At 39.3% G+C, this 13,614-nt stretch overlaps 1 protein-coding gene across 2 annotated transcripts in view; it reads left to right on the top strand.

Moving 5' to 3' along the window:
• Positions 1-3,233: 3,233 nt before the first annotated feature.
• The window catches only part of PLEKHH2 (pleckstrin homology, MyTH4 and FERM domain containing H2), a 54,015-nt gene continuing 43,634 nt past the window's right edge, over positions 3,234-13,614 (top strand). Inside the window, exons 1-3 of one of the 2 annotated variants that reach the window (XM_030269019.4) lie at positions 3,250-3,378; positions 4,253-4,368; positions 7,652-7,781. In XM_030269019.4, the coding sequence (XP_030124879.4) occupies positions 4,340-4,368; positions 7,652-7,781 (159 nt within the window). In that variant the 5' untranslated portion in view covers positions 3,250-3,378; positions 4,253-4,339. Of the gene's footprint in view, positions 3,379-4,252; positions 4,369-7,651; positions 7,782-13,614 lie in introns of both variants that reach the window. The other variant, XM_030269018.4, reaches the window with a different exon arrangement.

Below are 13,614 nucleotides of genomic sequence, written 5' to 3'. Positions count from 1 at the left end.
AAAAGAAATAATCTAACCCACACACAGAAACTTTAATGTTTAAGCTGTACATTCTAGCCCTCTTGAGCTATATATGTGCCAGTAAATAGAATATTTTATATTTTATGTTTCTTTCAGATGGAGATGATTATATCATCACTTGAAAACTCTCAAAAATTAAATATTTGGAGCAATATAGAATTTTACCACTCTGTGGCGCCAGATAATTAAAAAGAGGTTGAGCTTTAAAAGGGAAGCCATGGATCTTCTCATAAACTGTAGTTTTCCTAAGTAAAAAAAGCCTTTATTAGTAACTGAAGTAACTCCAGATTCTTCCATCCAAAGGTACCAAGGCACAAATACTAGAGGTTATGTAGATAAAATGCCACTTCTCTGTCACTGAAAGACAAGTCATAGCCTTAAAAAAGCAACACTCATAATAATAATAAAAAAAAGCCATCTCATAATAATAATAATAGAACAGGAAATGGTCTTTCTCCCTTCCTCTCCTACACTTAAATGCTACCTTAAAATTTTCTGTCAAGAAAGATACTTTTATATTAATTTGACTGTTGCCTGAAAATGATCAATTTATTTATATCACAGTTTTGTAATTGCAATTAGTGTAAAAAATGGGAACATTTTTCTCTATTGCAAGTCTCAAATATATATGTCATCCTTTCAAGGAGTCCACACAAAAATTAACTGACGGAAGACACTGTATGATCTAAGATTTTAGAATCACAAGATGTTTCCTTGCATATATGTCCAACTGTAGACACACATACCAATCTTAAATACCTAAACTTGAATGGTTTCAATATTTATCTATGTAAGAAAAGACCAGAAAAAGGTCCTTTTTTCATGAAGGGGTAAGGTCCTGGTCCAGGATGTCAGAATGACATTCTACGTACGCAGAAAATTCTTGTAAACCCAAAATTTTACATTCTAGTTGCAGATGTGATGACAACTTGATCGTCTCTGGAATGAAACTAGTGGCATTTTTTGGATTAACTTTCACACACCAGAGTAGATGTTTTGCAATACTATATTCATAATACTTTTTACCAAAGGAGGTTAGTGTTTAACAAGACAACCAGGAACTTAGAACTTAGTTTCTTGCATTAAGTAAATTACAGACAGTAAAAAGTCTGCAACATCTTCAGCCCATGCAGATGCTAATGTTTAAATTAATGTTCTGACTTTGGTTCACTTCTGCAGGGAGCCAGCTAACAAATGATCACTCCAAAGTGCAAATACCTTGCAGTTTGTTTGTACGATGTCTGTCAGTGTTTTCCATTTCTCCACATATTTTCAGGAATGTGTGCAGGTTTATTGCTGCTTGCATGTACCTTCCATCAGCAACAAAAGTAAGGAGGAAGAACTCTCTTCCTGAACCTGTGCTTACATGTACAATAGTTTTCTATGTCTTTGCCTGGAAGATTTATGGCTTTCCCCCTTGCTTTCTATTTACAAAATAAAGTTGTATTTTTGTATTTTGTTCTATGCATCCCAGTTGTTCTACTTGTAATTCTATTCCCTTCAGTAATGGAACACAGAGTCTAGCCACCTCTACATCACAGCTAAGGGCAGTTGAGAGAAAATCCTAAATATCCCTATTCCTTCTTCCAGAATATTTTTTCAAGCATCTTTCTGTATCAGTATCGAGAGCTGCATCACTGCAGAGCATTTTTATTACTCTGAGGGCAGTGAAAACGTGAACCCACCAGCCAAACTGAAAGAAAGGCTCGTGGAGCGAGCAGGCTATGCTCTCCCTCTTGCGGTCCGAGCGCGTCACTCCCGCAGCTCCCCCAGCACTGCATTCAAACTCCGCACGCTTGGGAGCGAGCGTGTCGCGATTCGAGCAAACGACCTGGACAAAGTTTTCATTGAACGCAAATGCTAAATCATTTTGTATAGCTCTCGTTAGGAACCAGGTGATGATTTTGATTCTTCTGGTTAAATCTTGTAATCCACAGAAAGGTATTTTTCACCTCGTGTTTTTTAATGCAGTGAACACTCTATAGATACAGGAGGCATCGGGTGGAACACAGTGCACTCCTCGCTAAAAACCAAGCGTGGTTTTAACACTCTTTTCAGCGACCAGTGTTTAAAATATACATGAAGCACTTAGGAAAGTAACAGCAAATGAAACTGTTTCAGTGAAGTTGTTTGGATACTCTAAGGTCACTGCAAGTGGGTGGAAAATTGGAGCCTGTACTGAAGTGAATAGGAAAAAATGAAATTGTGTGTATAACCAGATGGGGAATATTTGAGCTTCTAAGACCTGGGTTTTATTTTTCTTTTCCAAAAGAAAAAAACTGTACTTTAAATGACTCACAGATGTGAACAAGCAGTTTACTCTGCACACCTACATTATAAATAACCCCCAGAGCAATGGTGCAGTGTGGTTTGTTCATGCACCAGAAGAGTCTCTGAAATATTTTGCCTCCATAAATCATAATGCAAACAAAACAGAATCTTTAAATCCGAGTCCAAATGAACGTGTATGAGGAAGATTCCTCTACGTGCCAGGCAACACACGAGTTACTGCTTCCAGATACATTGTAATACTTCAGTCAGTCTTCTAGAAGAGACAGAGACCGCTGGTTACCTGACATGTACTCAGCGCTTTTCAGCCGGAGAGGACCAAGAACCTGCTGCCAGCACGACTCAGCAGCAGATGCACCTGCTGCTTTATCCCGGCTGGAACTCAAATACAAAATGGGTTGTTACCTATGGATAGGGCAGCTCAGAGAGACCCATTTAAACCGTAATATCCCCAGCATTGCCCCGGGGACCGCACGGGTATGCACTTGACAAATGACCAAATCACAAGACGTGTAATTTACATTTCAGTAAGCTCCAATGTTGGAGTCAAGGAACTGCAGAGCAAGCGGATGCTTCTTCCTAGCATCGTCTTCGAAACTAAGAGGAAAACTTCCTAATTCACAAAGGAACTTTAAAAACGGCGACGGGAAAGGGGTATGGGCAGGCCGTCTCTTCCTGGGACCCCTCCGCTTGCCTTGCCCTCGAAGCCCTCCAGCCCGGTCCCACCGCCCGCTCCCCGGGACGCCGTCGGGGCCGGGGCACGCGGGGGAGGCGGCGGCTCCGGGAGCGCATCCCGGCTGCGGGCCAGCCCGGGAAGGGCCCCGGCTGCGGGCCAGCCCGGGAAGGGCCCCGGCCGCGGCCGCTCCTCCCGCCGGCTGCGGGGCCGCGGAGCCGCGCAAGCCCCGCCCGGGCGCCCCGCCGGGGGCGGCCCCGCTGCTCAGTGGCCGCCTCGGCCGTCGCTCAGGCGGCCGCGCCGCTCGCCGCGGGGATGGTGGGGCGGGCGCCGAGGGGCGCGGGCAGCGCCCACAGCCCGGACGGCGCCCGGCGCGGCGAGCCACGGCCGGCCAGGTCTGACCTCCCTTTCCTTGCCCCCTTCCCTCCCTTGGCGAGCGGGGTCGCGCCCGGGCCGGCCCCGGCCCTGCCCGGCGGGGCGGCGGTGCCGGCGGCGGGGCAGCGGCGCGGTGCCCCCGGGTGACACCCGCGGGCGGCGGGGGGCGGAGGGTGATGCTGGGTCGGATCTCCGCGGGGTGTCGGGTCACGGCAGGACTCCGGGTTGTCCCCAGGCGGTGTCCCCACGGCGGGGGACTGGCGTGCCTGAGGTCCCGCGAGGTCCCGTAAGGTCCCGGCTCCTCTCGTCCCGTTGGCATTGCCGCTGCCGCATCCCTACCGTCCTCCCAAATATAGAGGAGCGAGAGGAACACGACTCCCAAACAAACGTGCAAAACTACGATACTTTTCAGATATCTGCACGGCTAGCTTTCAGAATTTCAAGAAATTAAATCGGGACGTAGTGTGGCGTCACACTGCGACTTAAAAATTACTGTCATCAGGAAAAGAACATAAAATGATCTTGTGCGCTTTAATCTTGTTTGCTGCACGCATTTGACACTGGGAAGCCGAGCAGGCGGCAATGGGCTGGGAGGCGGCAGCCTGGCCCCTGAAATCGGGGTTTGTGGGGGTCTGCGCCCGGGGCTGGAGTGGGCAAGCACTGCCTGACTGCGTCACTTCACGGGAACAACCTCATCAGTACCTAGGAAGCAGCAGAAAAAGCATTCCTACCTCAGATTTTGAAGGGAGTTTTAAATAGTGCAGGCAACAGTTTGTTTGAGCATAGAATTATGCAAAATGAGTCAAATGGAAAATAAAGTTACCAGTGTTTGGAGGTGAGTAAGGGCCTTGGCCAGCAACAAACCTGAGAATGACTTCCTTGATTCCTACACAGGTCCACTTTGTGTCTCATCATTTCCCTTCTCCAGTCCAATCTTTATGGCACCAAAAATATTTGTAAGTGCTGAGTTTGGGTGAAAGGATGGAAGAAATGGACTTGAAATTCAAGAGGTATGGTCCAAATGCATTGAGGCCACTAAATATTTCAGGATGGTGAAGGGAATCCACTATGTACTGCACAAACCCACTCCTGTTGAAACAGAAGAACTTTCCAAACTTTCTCCATCAGAAAGGACATCCAGAACATACGGAAAGAATAAAAAGCGTGTAGTTAAACACTGCATTTTGTTAAAAACAGAGGAAAACACTGACAATGTGATAAGGAGTATGTACATTTTTTTTTAACACGCTTCAAAAAGGTAGAACATTGTTCCCTCCCCCCTGAAATATATTTTGATAATTTCCAAGCAGACGGCAAAAAAAGGAAATTATATCAACCCCTTTGGGGGGAATGTGACATTCTGACTTCTTGAAGCCTAGAAAGAGGTTTATAAACTTAAAAAATGAAAAAGACAAATTTAATCTTTCCAGACTTGTCAAACTTGTCTCAATTAATTTTTGATGACATAATTAGAACTTAAGGTTTTAATGTGTGCTTTTTTAGTTTACTTTTCAAAAGATTTAACTTTTTAAAACTCGGGGGAAACGGAGGGCTTTGCGGTGGGAACTGGAGCAGGAAGAAGGGGCGGACTCTCTGTAGGTTTGAGTGCTGATTCAGAGTACTCTATTAAGCCAAGAGAAGATGAACTCATTTTTATCCTCCCTTGGGGAATCAGACAAGAAACAGGAAGTCATTGATTCTAAGTAAGATCATTTACTCTGCAAGTGTAAACAGTGTGTTATGTGCCTGTAAATATTTCCAGAACCCATTAGCTTGTTGGAAAATACAAAGTAAATTATTACAATCTCTAGCAAAGAACCCGCAATAAAAAGAGTTACTTTCAATCTTTTTATCCATAATGCTTATGCAGTGGAATATTAATGAGTTTGGACATTGGGAAACTACTTGGCTGGACACACTGTTCACTGCCAGAAATCCATCTACTCAGATGTTTTGTCTGTTGAAAGACAAACATTTTTAACTCCACCCTGTAATATTGCACCCTATCGAAAAGCAAAAATTCTTTCATTACTTGACCCATTTGTTTTTTCACTGCCACAAGCACTGAAATATCCCACTGTTAACCAGATGTTGGCCTCATCCATTTCTGTTTTATGTAGCTGCAATTAGCTAAAAAGGAAAAACCTAAAATATCCTAAATAGTCTAATAACATGTTGCCACTCCTCATTACTTGGGAGACCATAATCCAGATAAATCTGCAGCAGCGGAAACTACTTCTTCCCTCCAAAATAATGGGTGCCTTCCCCACCTTGAACAGGGGGATTCTGGACAAGCAGAGACAATCATGGATTAGGAACAGGACAACAGTGAGCAGTTTGCTTCCCTGACAGTCCAGGGATTTTTCTGCTAAGCTTAAAAGGAGAATGGCAAAAAACACCACAGGTGTCTTGGTCACCTAGGAGGACTGCAGTTGAATTACTTGTCTTTAGAATGAGGGTGTTGTAGGATCAGCGTAGGAAACTATTTTAATAATGTACTTAAATCCTAGTGATTCCTTAGGGCATCTGGAGTGGGAGATTCCTGAAAAGGGATAGTTGTAATCTCTGGTTTAGCAGCTTGAATCCTGCAGGACCAAAGGAAGAAAGAGTGAAAAATGGAGCAGTTATCTTCAGACAAGTGATTGTGGAAAAAAGTTACAAACCAGTTTTTCTTTCCTAGTTTTCCTTCTAAATTATGGAATGAAAGAAACAAGGAGTTTAGGGTATGAGAAAGGAAAGAAGGTTTTGAGCCAGGGTTTTTCACCTGTTTAGTTAAAATGAATTTGAGAGTCACATGAGACATGGGAATTTAGAAGAGAAATAGAAAATACTACTGTAGCAAAGAAAAATTAAGGACTTCTTGGAATCTGGTTCATGACTTTGATCTGTCTTGTGGTGCTTTTCCTTTTTTCTTCCTGTTGTCAAAAACAACAGACAAGATAAATTCATAGGTGTTTGGTCTCCACCTGAGGGGTTTCATGTGGGACTGCCTCTTCCAATGCAGGGAGGAAGGGAAGTGCTTGAAGCTGGGCTTCTGGAGGCCTGGCATAGTCATGGGAGGAGGGCTCTCAGTGGTGTCACTCACTCATCCATCTGTGCCAGGACTTGCAGTGTGGAGATCTGTATTAGCCTTAATCTTTCTGTATCAGCCTCCTTCATCATACTGAAAACAGTGGCTACTTGCCTTTCCTCATCCATGTCCCACTGCTGAAGTGGCAAACATGCAATATAACATTATGACTTGTACTTCTTTCTTTCCAGTGGCCTTCCACTGAATGTTTTATTTTACATGTTTATTATTTTTGAGATAAATTGGATACTTAGGAGCTATTCAGGCTTTATTTTCAAAGCCAAACCTAAGTGTCCAGAGCCTTGCAAAGGCCAGGCCTTTACTTAGCAAGGGAATTTTGGACTGAATGGTTACATTCAGCCATCCACTTACTCTATTAAACTGTCTACAAATACTTGGAATACAACAGAGCCCAGTCCTTCTGCTTACACACAGATGATTTTCTTGGCATCTCAGACTCAAACCATGATGAGCCAGCTCTCATCCTGAATAATTTTTCCAGAAATGCTTGTCCAGAAGGGCACTGAGGCTGATTTCCAGAAGGCATGAGCAGTTAAATGTGGATAAAAGCACAGAGTTGAGACTGCAACATGCCTGAATGTCCTGAGATCTGCAACAGCTAATGCAAAAAGATTGTTTTTCATGTGGTGGGTCCATCAGAGACCATTTGCTCATCCACCTTTACATTTGGAATCAGAAACTTCTATCTTATTAAGGGTATTGAATTTTAAAGGCAATTTGATTAAGCAGAATTTTAAAGGACTTTTAAATGTGTAGTCTGCCAAACATTAAACTTGCATAAATCCAAATATGCTACTAACTCACAAGCAGTTACATCTATATAAAACATTTGCTAAGCAAAAACTCAGTTCCCTACAAGACACTCCTGAGTAAGAAGGGATAAATGCAGTAACTGAAGATTAAAATGTGAGATGTGTTTCTGCTTATCAAGGAAAAATAACTGCAGCCATAGGATAATTGAAGAAATTAAAATACCATAAACCTAAATATTATCAACACAGATTTCAGAACTTGATAGTTATGACAAGGGCCTCAGAAAACTTAAAATACTTCTACCATGTTTTATGAAACTGTACTTGTGCAAAATTTGGGGGCATTCCTGAGATTTATATAAAATAGGTTAGTATGCATATTAAAATAAAGTCAGACATTAAATGCAGACTGAATTTGACATGGAGATTTTTTCCCCCTTCTTTTTCCAGCATAAATATGGCTGAACTTTCAGAGCCAGAAGGTACTGTAAACTGGAAGGAAAGATGTTTAACTTTGGAGTCACAGTTAATGAAATTTCGTCTCCAGGCAAGCAAGATCAGAGAACTATTAGCAGAAAAGGTAGGTCTCATGGGATGAATTTTAATGATGTATAAATTATATTATTTTATTATGGGGGTCGATCACAAGTCATGGTTTGGGATTACAAGTACTGAGATTTTTTCAGAAGGGGAAAAATAGCTTTTTACAATAAAATATATGGAAACCATGTATGTTTTAATACTGTGAAAAAATTTTACACATCAGAATTGCCAGCAAGAAATGTTCATTTTCATGTAAGAGCACAACGACAACTCTCCAGCAGAAAAAAAAAAAATTATCCAGTAATGACTTTTACAACACTGAATAATATTTAACACGTTTATTAAGTATTTGAGATGTGATTTAAGACACAGAAATCATCATGGAGGAAATCCAGAAGTATTATTTTCCCCAGTATTCTTTAATGTATCATATAATTTACCAGACTTAATTTTCTCATAAGAAGACATCTCCAAATATGGCTCATCATCTGAGTCTCTGGATCCAGAAAGTTGAAAAGTATTGTATCATTTAACTTGAAAAATGTTGTTTAAATATTTATTTTATTTTTCAGCAGAGAAAATATGTCATCCACTTCTTGACTAAATAAAATTTGGCAATTTATTGCTATTAATTTTATCTTTTCATGGCCTTATTTGTTCTATGGAGGCACCCAACCTCAATTTGAGATGGAAAAAAAATGGAATCAAGAAATTTTGTATTTTCTGTATTAGACTTCCTTTCATTAAGTAGGCATGAATATTTACAGCAGTATAAAAATTTCTGATAATTTTTTTTTCAAATAATTATTATTATATTCCAAATTCCACTGAAATTGTATTCTTACAGCTAGTACTCCAAATAGTTCTGCTTCGACATAACTAAAAATATTGCTGTTAGAAAACATTGTAGTTGAAAACTCTTGATTTTTTCCTAATCCTGCAATTTTTCTGTATAGAAAACTCTTATTGAAGAGGTATTGCAGAATATTAGGTTTGGGAAGAAAAATGAACTTTGCAAAAGCCATCCTTTGAAATTTCATTTAAAAAATTTAAAAAAATAAAAAATAAAAAATAAAAAATAAAAAAAAGGAAAGCTACCTGTGCCTTTTATTGTAGTTAGCAAGGCTCAGAGATGAGCAAGTTATTACCATCAGTCTTGGGAGAGAATATCCACCCAAGAATGCCATCCTGGCTGCTGTAACACTCAGCAGATCATTGGATGCTTACACAGTCAGAGCTGTTAGGTCAGGGGTATCTGCTCTGCCTCTTTACCCCATCTGGATCACTGCATTTTGGGATGGAAAGTGGCTGAACACTGGACATGACTTTCCTGACAACATTCTAGCAGCCATTACTGCCAGGTTTTGTGTGGCTGCTGCTGATTGTAGATTTGGCAACCAAAAAGTTAAGATTCGTGAACGACACTTCACAAAACTGTATAAGTTTTAAGAAAGATTTTAGAAATTTGAATGCTTGTGACTTTTCACTTTGTTCATTTACAGTTTGCTTTTAAAGGCTCTTAACTGCTAGAAATACCCTCTTAAATTAATAGCAATGTATGCATAATCATATAATTTCAAATATCAACCCCCAAGCAAACAGAATAAGATGGATAAAACCACAAGTCTTCAGCAATGTGCTCAAAATAAAGTATTCAAAGGCAAATTATGCTCTCATCTGTGAGCAATATGACTCTGAAATAGATTTTAAAAGCTTCAGAACTTATGTTACTGCCCTCTTGTTTTAGTTTGCCTTACCTTTCTCAGAAATTTCAGAAAAAGCAAAGTGATGAGAGAAACATTTTCTGTTGAAGACCACAGTTCCAACAAGTATTCAGTTGGGATAATTTGACATAAAACTGTCCAGAGCAGAGCATTAGCAGACTTCATGAAAATGGATCTTTCTCCTTACTGTGCCACTTTGACTTTTTAATATGAATCTTTCACTCATTAACTAGAATTCAGTTGGGACATGTACCAAAGTCTGGTCACAGCTTAATAAAATTTGATCATATTCATCTGCAAATTTAGAAATTTGGCACAATTCAAAAGCAAACATTTTCAAAATGGGCAATAAAATCTTTGCATGTATTTCTGAGTTGGTTTCATTTGCCAATAACTCAGTAGTTATTTTTTCACAATTTAATTTTTGAAATTGTACCGATAGCTCTCAGTATTGGTTAAAAGAAAGATACATTCCCACTAGTTTGAAATTCAACTGTATGGGATTGTTACTCAAAAATATATTTGGGAAATAGTAAAGGGAGTAATGAAGACCCAAATGGCCAGTAGTTGACAGTCATCCTGATACTAATGACAAAATAATAATGTAGCTGATATCAGTCTTTATAGGTACTTTCTGGATTTGTTACTTGTTATAGAATGAAACACACTGGCAAATGTGTCAGAAATAATTCTCACCCTTACTTTGATTAGCACAGGCCCTTTATTTATGGTTTGTTTACAATCATCTCTACTCTATGAAATGTGTACTGAAACATTGAACAATAGCAGCAGACAGTGTTCCACTTGAAAGCAGCAACAAAATCACAGCACCGTGGTATGACAGACATAAAACCCTGTGGGTATTATGCTATGTAATTGTTGTAGAAAACAGAGTAAGAATGATACTGTGACAAAAACAGGGAGTCTGAACAGGAAGATAAGAGAAATTGATTGGTGGTAATTCTCCAGCCTTCCTCCTCTGCCTGTGTTTGAGAGGTATCTCTTCAAGACAGTATCAGGGAAAGGAGTTTACATCCCATTACCCCATGTGTATGACTTGCCAGAAACTGCCATTGGGTTCTTCCTCTTGTTGTAAAACTGTCTAGAATCAGATTTAAATAAGGGATGTCTTGAATCTAGCCATTTCCAATATTTGTGTATGTATTCAGGCTGGATTAATTGAAGTACTTTTCTTATACACTAGAAAACAAATACCTTTGCAAAGTTATTTTATTTAATAGCACCTCTGCAAATAAATGAAGAATTAACATGAAAAGTCTTGAGTATATTATTCTAATGGATATGTTGTGATTCAGAAAAACAAACTATTGACTGTGTTCTGTAAATTTAGGAAGTAGTCATCCTTGAAACTCAGATGAGGAGTTTGAGAAATTTCCATTGTAAATGTGTTGCAGCAGTACAGCTACTAGAGCTTTAATTTTTTACTGAATTTGAGGAGAAGAGAGAGAAGCAAGGCAATATACAGTATTTTCAGAAAACTTAATCCATTCCCTGTTGTTATGTGTTTTTCAAGTTTTTTCATTTTGCCAAGTAAAGTCTATATTTATAAATCTAACGTGCAAAGAAAGAGACCTTGTTGAAGTTTGAAGCAGAAGCTGCTGCTGTGAGTGGGAGAGGTCTTTACAGGAATTTAAGGAATGATGTTAGAAACTATCCTAGTAAGCCAAATTTAGGATGGCTATGAAACTGAGCTTTAAGCAGAAGCCTGTATTTTAATGCAGCTTGAGTCTTACGTGTGTGAAGAGTTTACAAAAAAAACCTTTGTTGAGTAAAAAAATTACATGTTTCTACTGCAAGTTTAGCTTCCAGCTGGCATTTCAAGTCACAGGAAATTTGGTGACCTTCATTCATTTCCCAGTAAGTGCATTTTTCACCTAGAATATGCACACAACATAAGGTATAAAGTTGATGTTCTTTCTACCACTAAAAATTGTTTCAACAGGAGAACTACATAGCTGTGTTAAATTCCCACTTGGGCAGCCTCCACTGAATTTCATCAGAACCCATAAGGACTGAATATGGCACTAACCCAGATGCTGTGTTATGGGCTGTCCTGTAATACTCAAGCTTCCTATGAATATCTCCAAGTTTGTTTCCTGCAGTGTTGAGGGTCATTAAGTTATGCTTTAAGTGGTTTTCAACAAATGTAAACAATTATGAGAGAGAATTCTTTTCATATGTACATTGTTTTTACCTTCCACTTGGACATATTCTCTGTATACATGCTCAGCTAGCAACAAGTGTGCACATCACAAATGTAATATTATTTATGCTTTCTGAACAGATCATGAAAATTGAAGAATCGATTTTTAGGCTAAATACTATTTCCAATATATTCTAAAGCACAATACATTTTGGACTTTGTCTTACAAACCAACAGCTAAATCCATGTCCCAGGGTATTTTTATTCCTTTCACAGTCCTATTTATGGTATGTCATTTGACATTTGAAAATGAAGCAGATGCAGTCTGTTTTGTTATCTCTGGCATGGCAATTTCATGTTTAATGTTGTTTTTGGAGGAAAAGTCAGTAACTCATTGGACTTACTCAGTGATTGCCAATATAAAAATTGTAAAAAAGCACAATGAGTATTTCCATTTGCAATCAAAGGATTATGAAGGGTAAAGGGGAGCAGAATACAATTGAATAAAAATTATTCAGATGAAGGTTATTTTTCAGTATTTAGTTGTCCTTAAAGTTTTTCTCACTGGGGGGAATAATTCAGTGCAGTTAGGAAGGTACAAATAGGAGAAAGCAGGGAAAGGTGAAGAGAATAAAAGTTGATATGAATAGAGTAGTAGGTTTGTTTACACTTTTTTAATACCTACATGTTTCTTAGAGTTTCATTTTTACCCCTTATCTACTATTAAGTTTATGCTATGCCTTTTTAAAATGGTGGAGCTTTTTTTTGTTTTCTTGTTTTTGTACATGTTAAAACTACATTCTTTCTAAGGAGGTTGAAAATGGAAAAAAAAAAATTAAAAAAGAGAACTCAGGAAGCAATAAATTAGTTGTTCTTGTAGAGGCATGGCTGGGTAATGGCATTAAGAGCACAGCCTTTGCTGTGAGGCCAGAGGATTAATATCTCCTCTCTGGTGGTATTCACTTTTGTTCCAGCCCACCAAAGATGGGGAAGTTGATGGAAGTTGTGGAAACTGTGATAGTGGGTCCTTAGCCAATCTAGTACTTGTTTAGCATTTCACTTATAGGAGCTACAATATTTTGTTCCCCATTTTTGATGGTGAGAACTCTTTTTGCTCATTTAATTTTCATTTCCTTGGGAGTGTATTTTCTTGCTTTAAATACCTGTTGTCTTGTCTTTAAAGTGCAACATGCTGCCTTATATATATATTTCTGGAATCTCTTGCTCCTTTACCCTGGGTTTCCAAAGTGTCCTATACACTTCAATGTCATGAATAAATTCAGTTTCAGTCAAGTTTTCTTATTTTTTTTTTTAAATGTTGGCCTTTGTTTTAAAATGTGGTACCTTTGTTTTAAAATGTGGTACCTTTGTTTCTCAAGCCATCACCTCTCAGGCAGTGGCACATCCTGTTTCAGGTGCATGTTCATGTTGTAGCTTTAATCAGAAGCCACAGTACAGGGAGACACAGGTAGCAGAATTTCCTCAGTTGCAGTACAGTGATCAGTACAAAACAAAGCAGATGAACGTATTCTTGATATATGTTTGTCTTTTTCATGTTAAGCACTATGTGAGACTTCTTTCTCCTTGCCTGCTAAAGGGCTTTGGTACCTTCATCCCTCTCACTGAACAATATCTTAACTCCTTTCAAGATTTTCAATACTATGATAATGTCTGTGCTAAGAGTGGCCATCTACCTAATTTGTGTTTGATTGTGTCTCTGCAATTTACCTATCAGGATAAGATCTGAGTTAAGAAAGATGACTACCAGAAAGAGGGAATTTCCTAGTGTTTTATCCAGCTTAGGAAAGTTCTGTGATGTTGGGAAAAGCAGTCACTGAGCCAGCATTACATGCTGCTCAGTTGTCCTTCACTACACTGCCTCCTCAAATCCCACTGCTCAATTTAACTTTTTTACATCTGTATGTTTGCTGGCAGCTGTCCTAGACTACCAGTTCTGGAAGACTTCCCTCTCTGGGCTTTTC

The sequence above is a fragment of the Taeniopygia guttata genome, chromosome 3, assembly GCF_048771995.1.
Source record: "Taeniopygia guttata chromosome 3, bTaeGut7.mat, whole genome shotgun sequence".
NCBI lineage: Eukaryota > Metazoa > Chordata > Aves > Passeriformes > Estrildidae > Taeniopygia > Taeniopygia guttata.
Note: the sequence above shows the minus strand (reverse complement) of the source record. Positions and strands in the feature narration are given on the sequence as shown.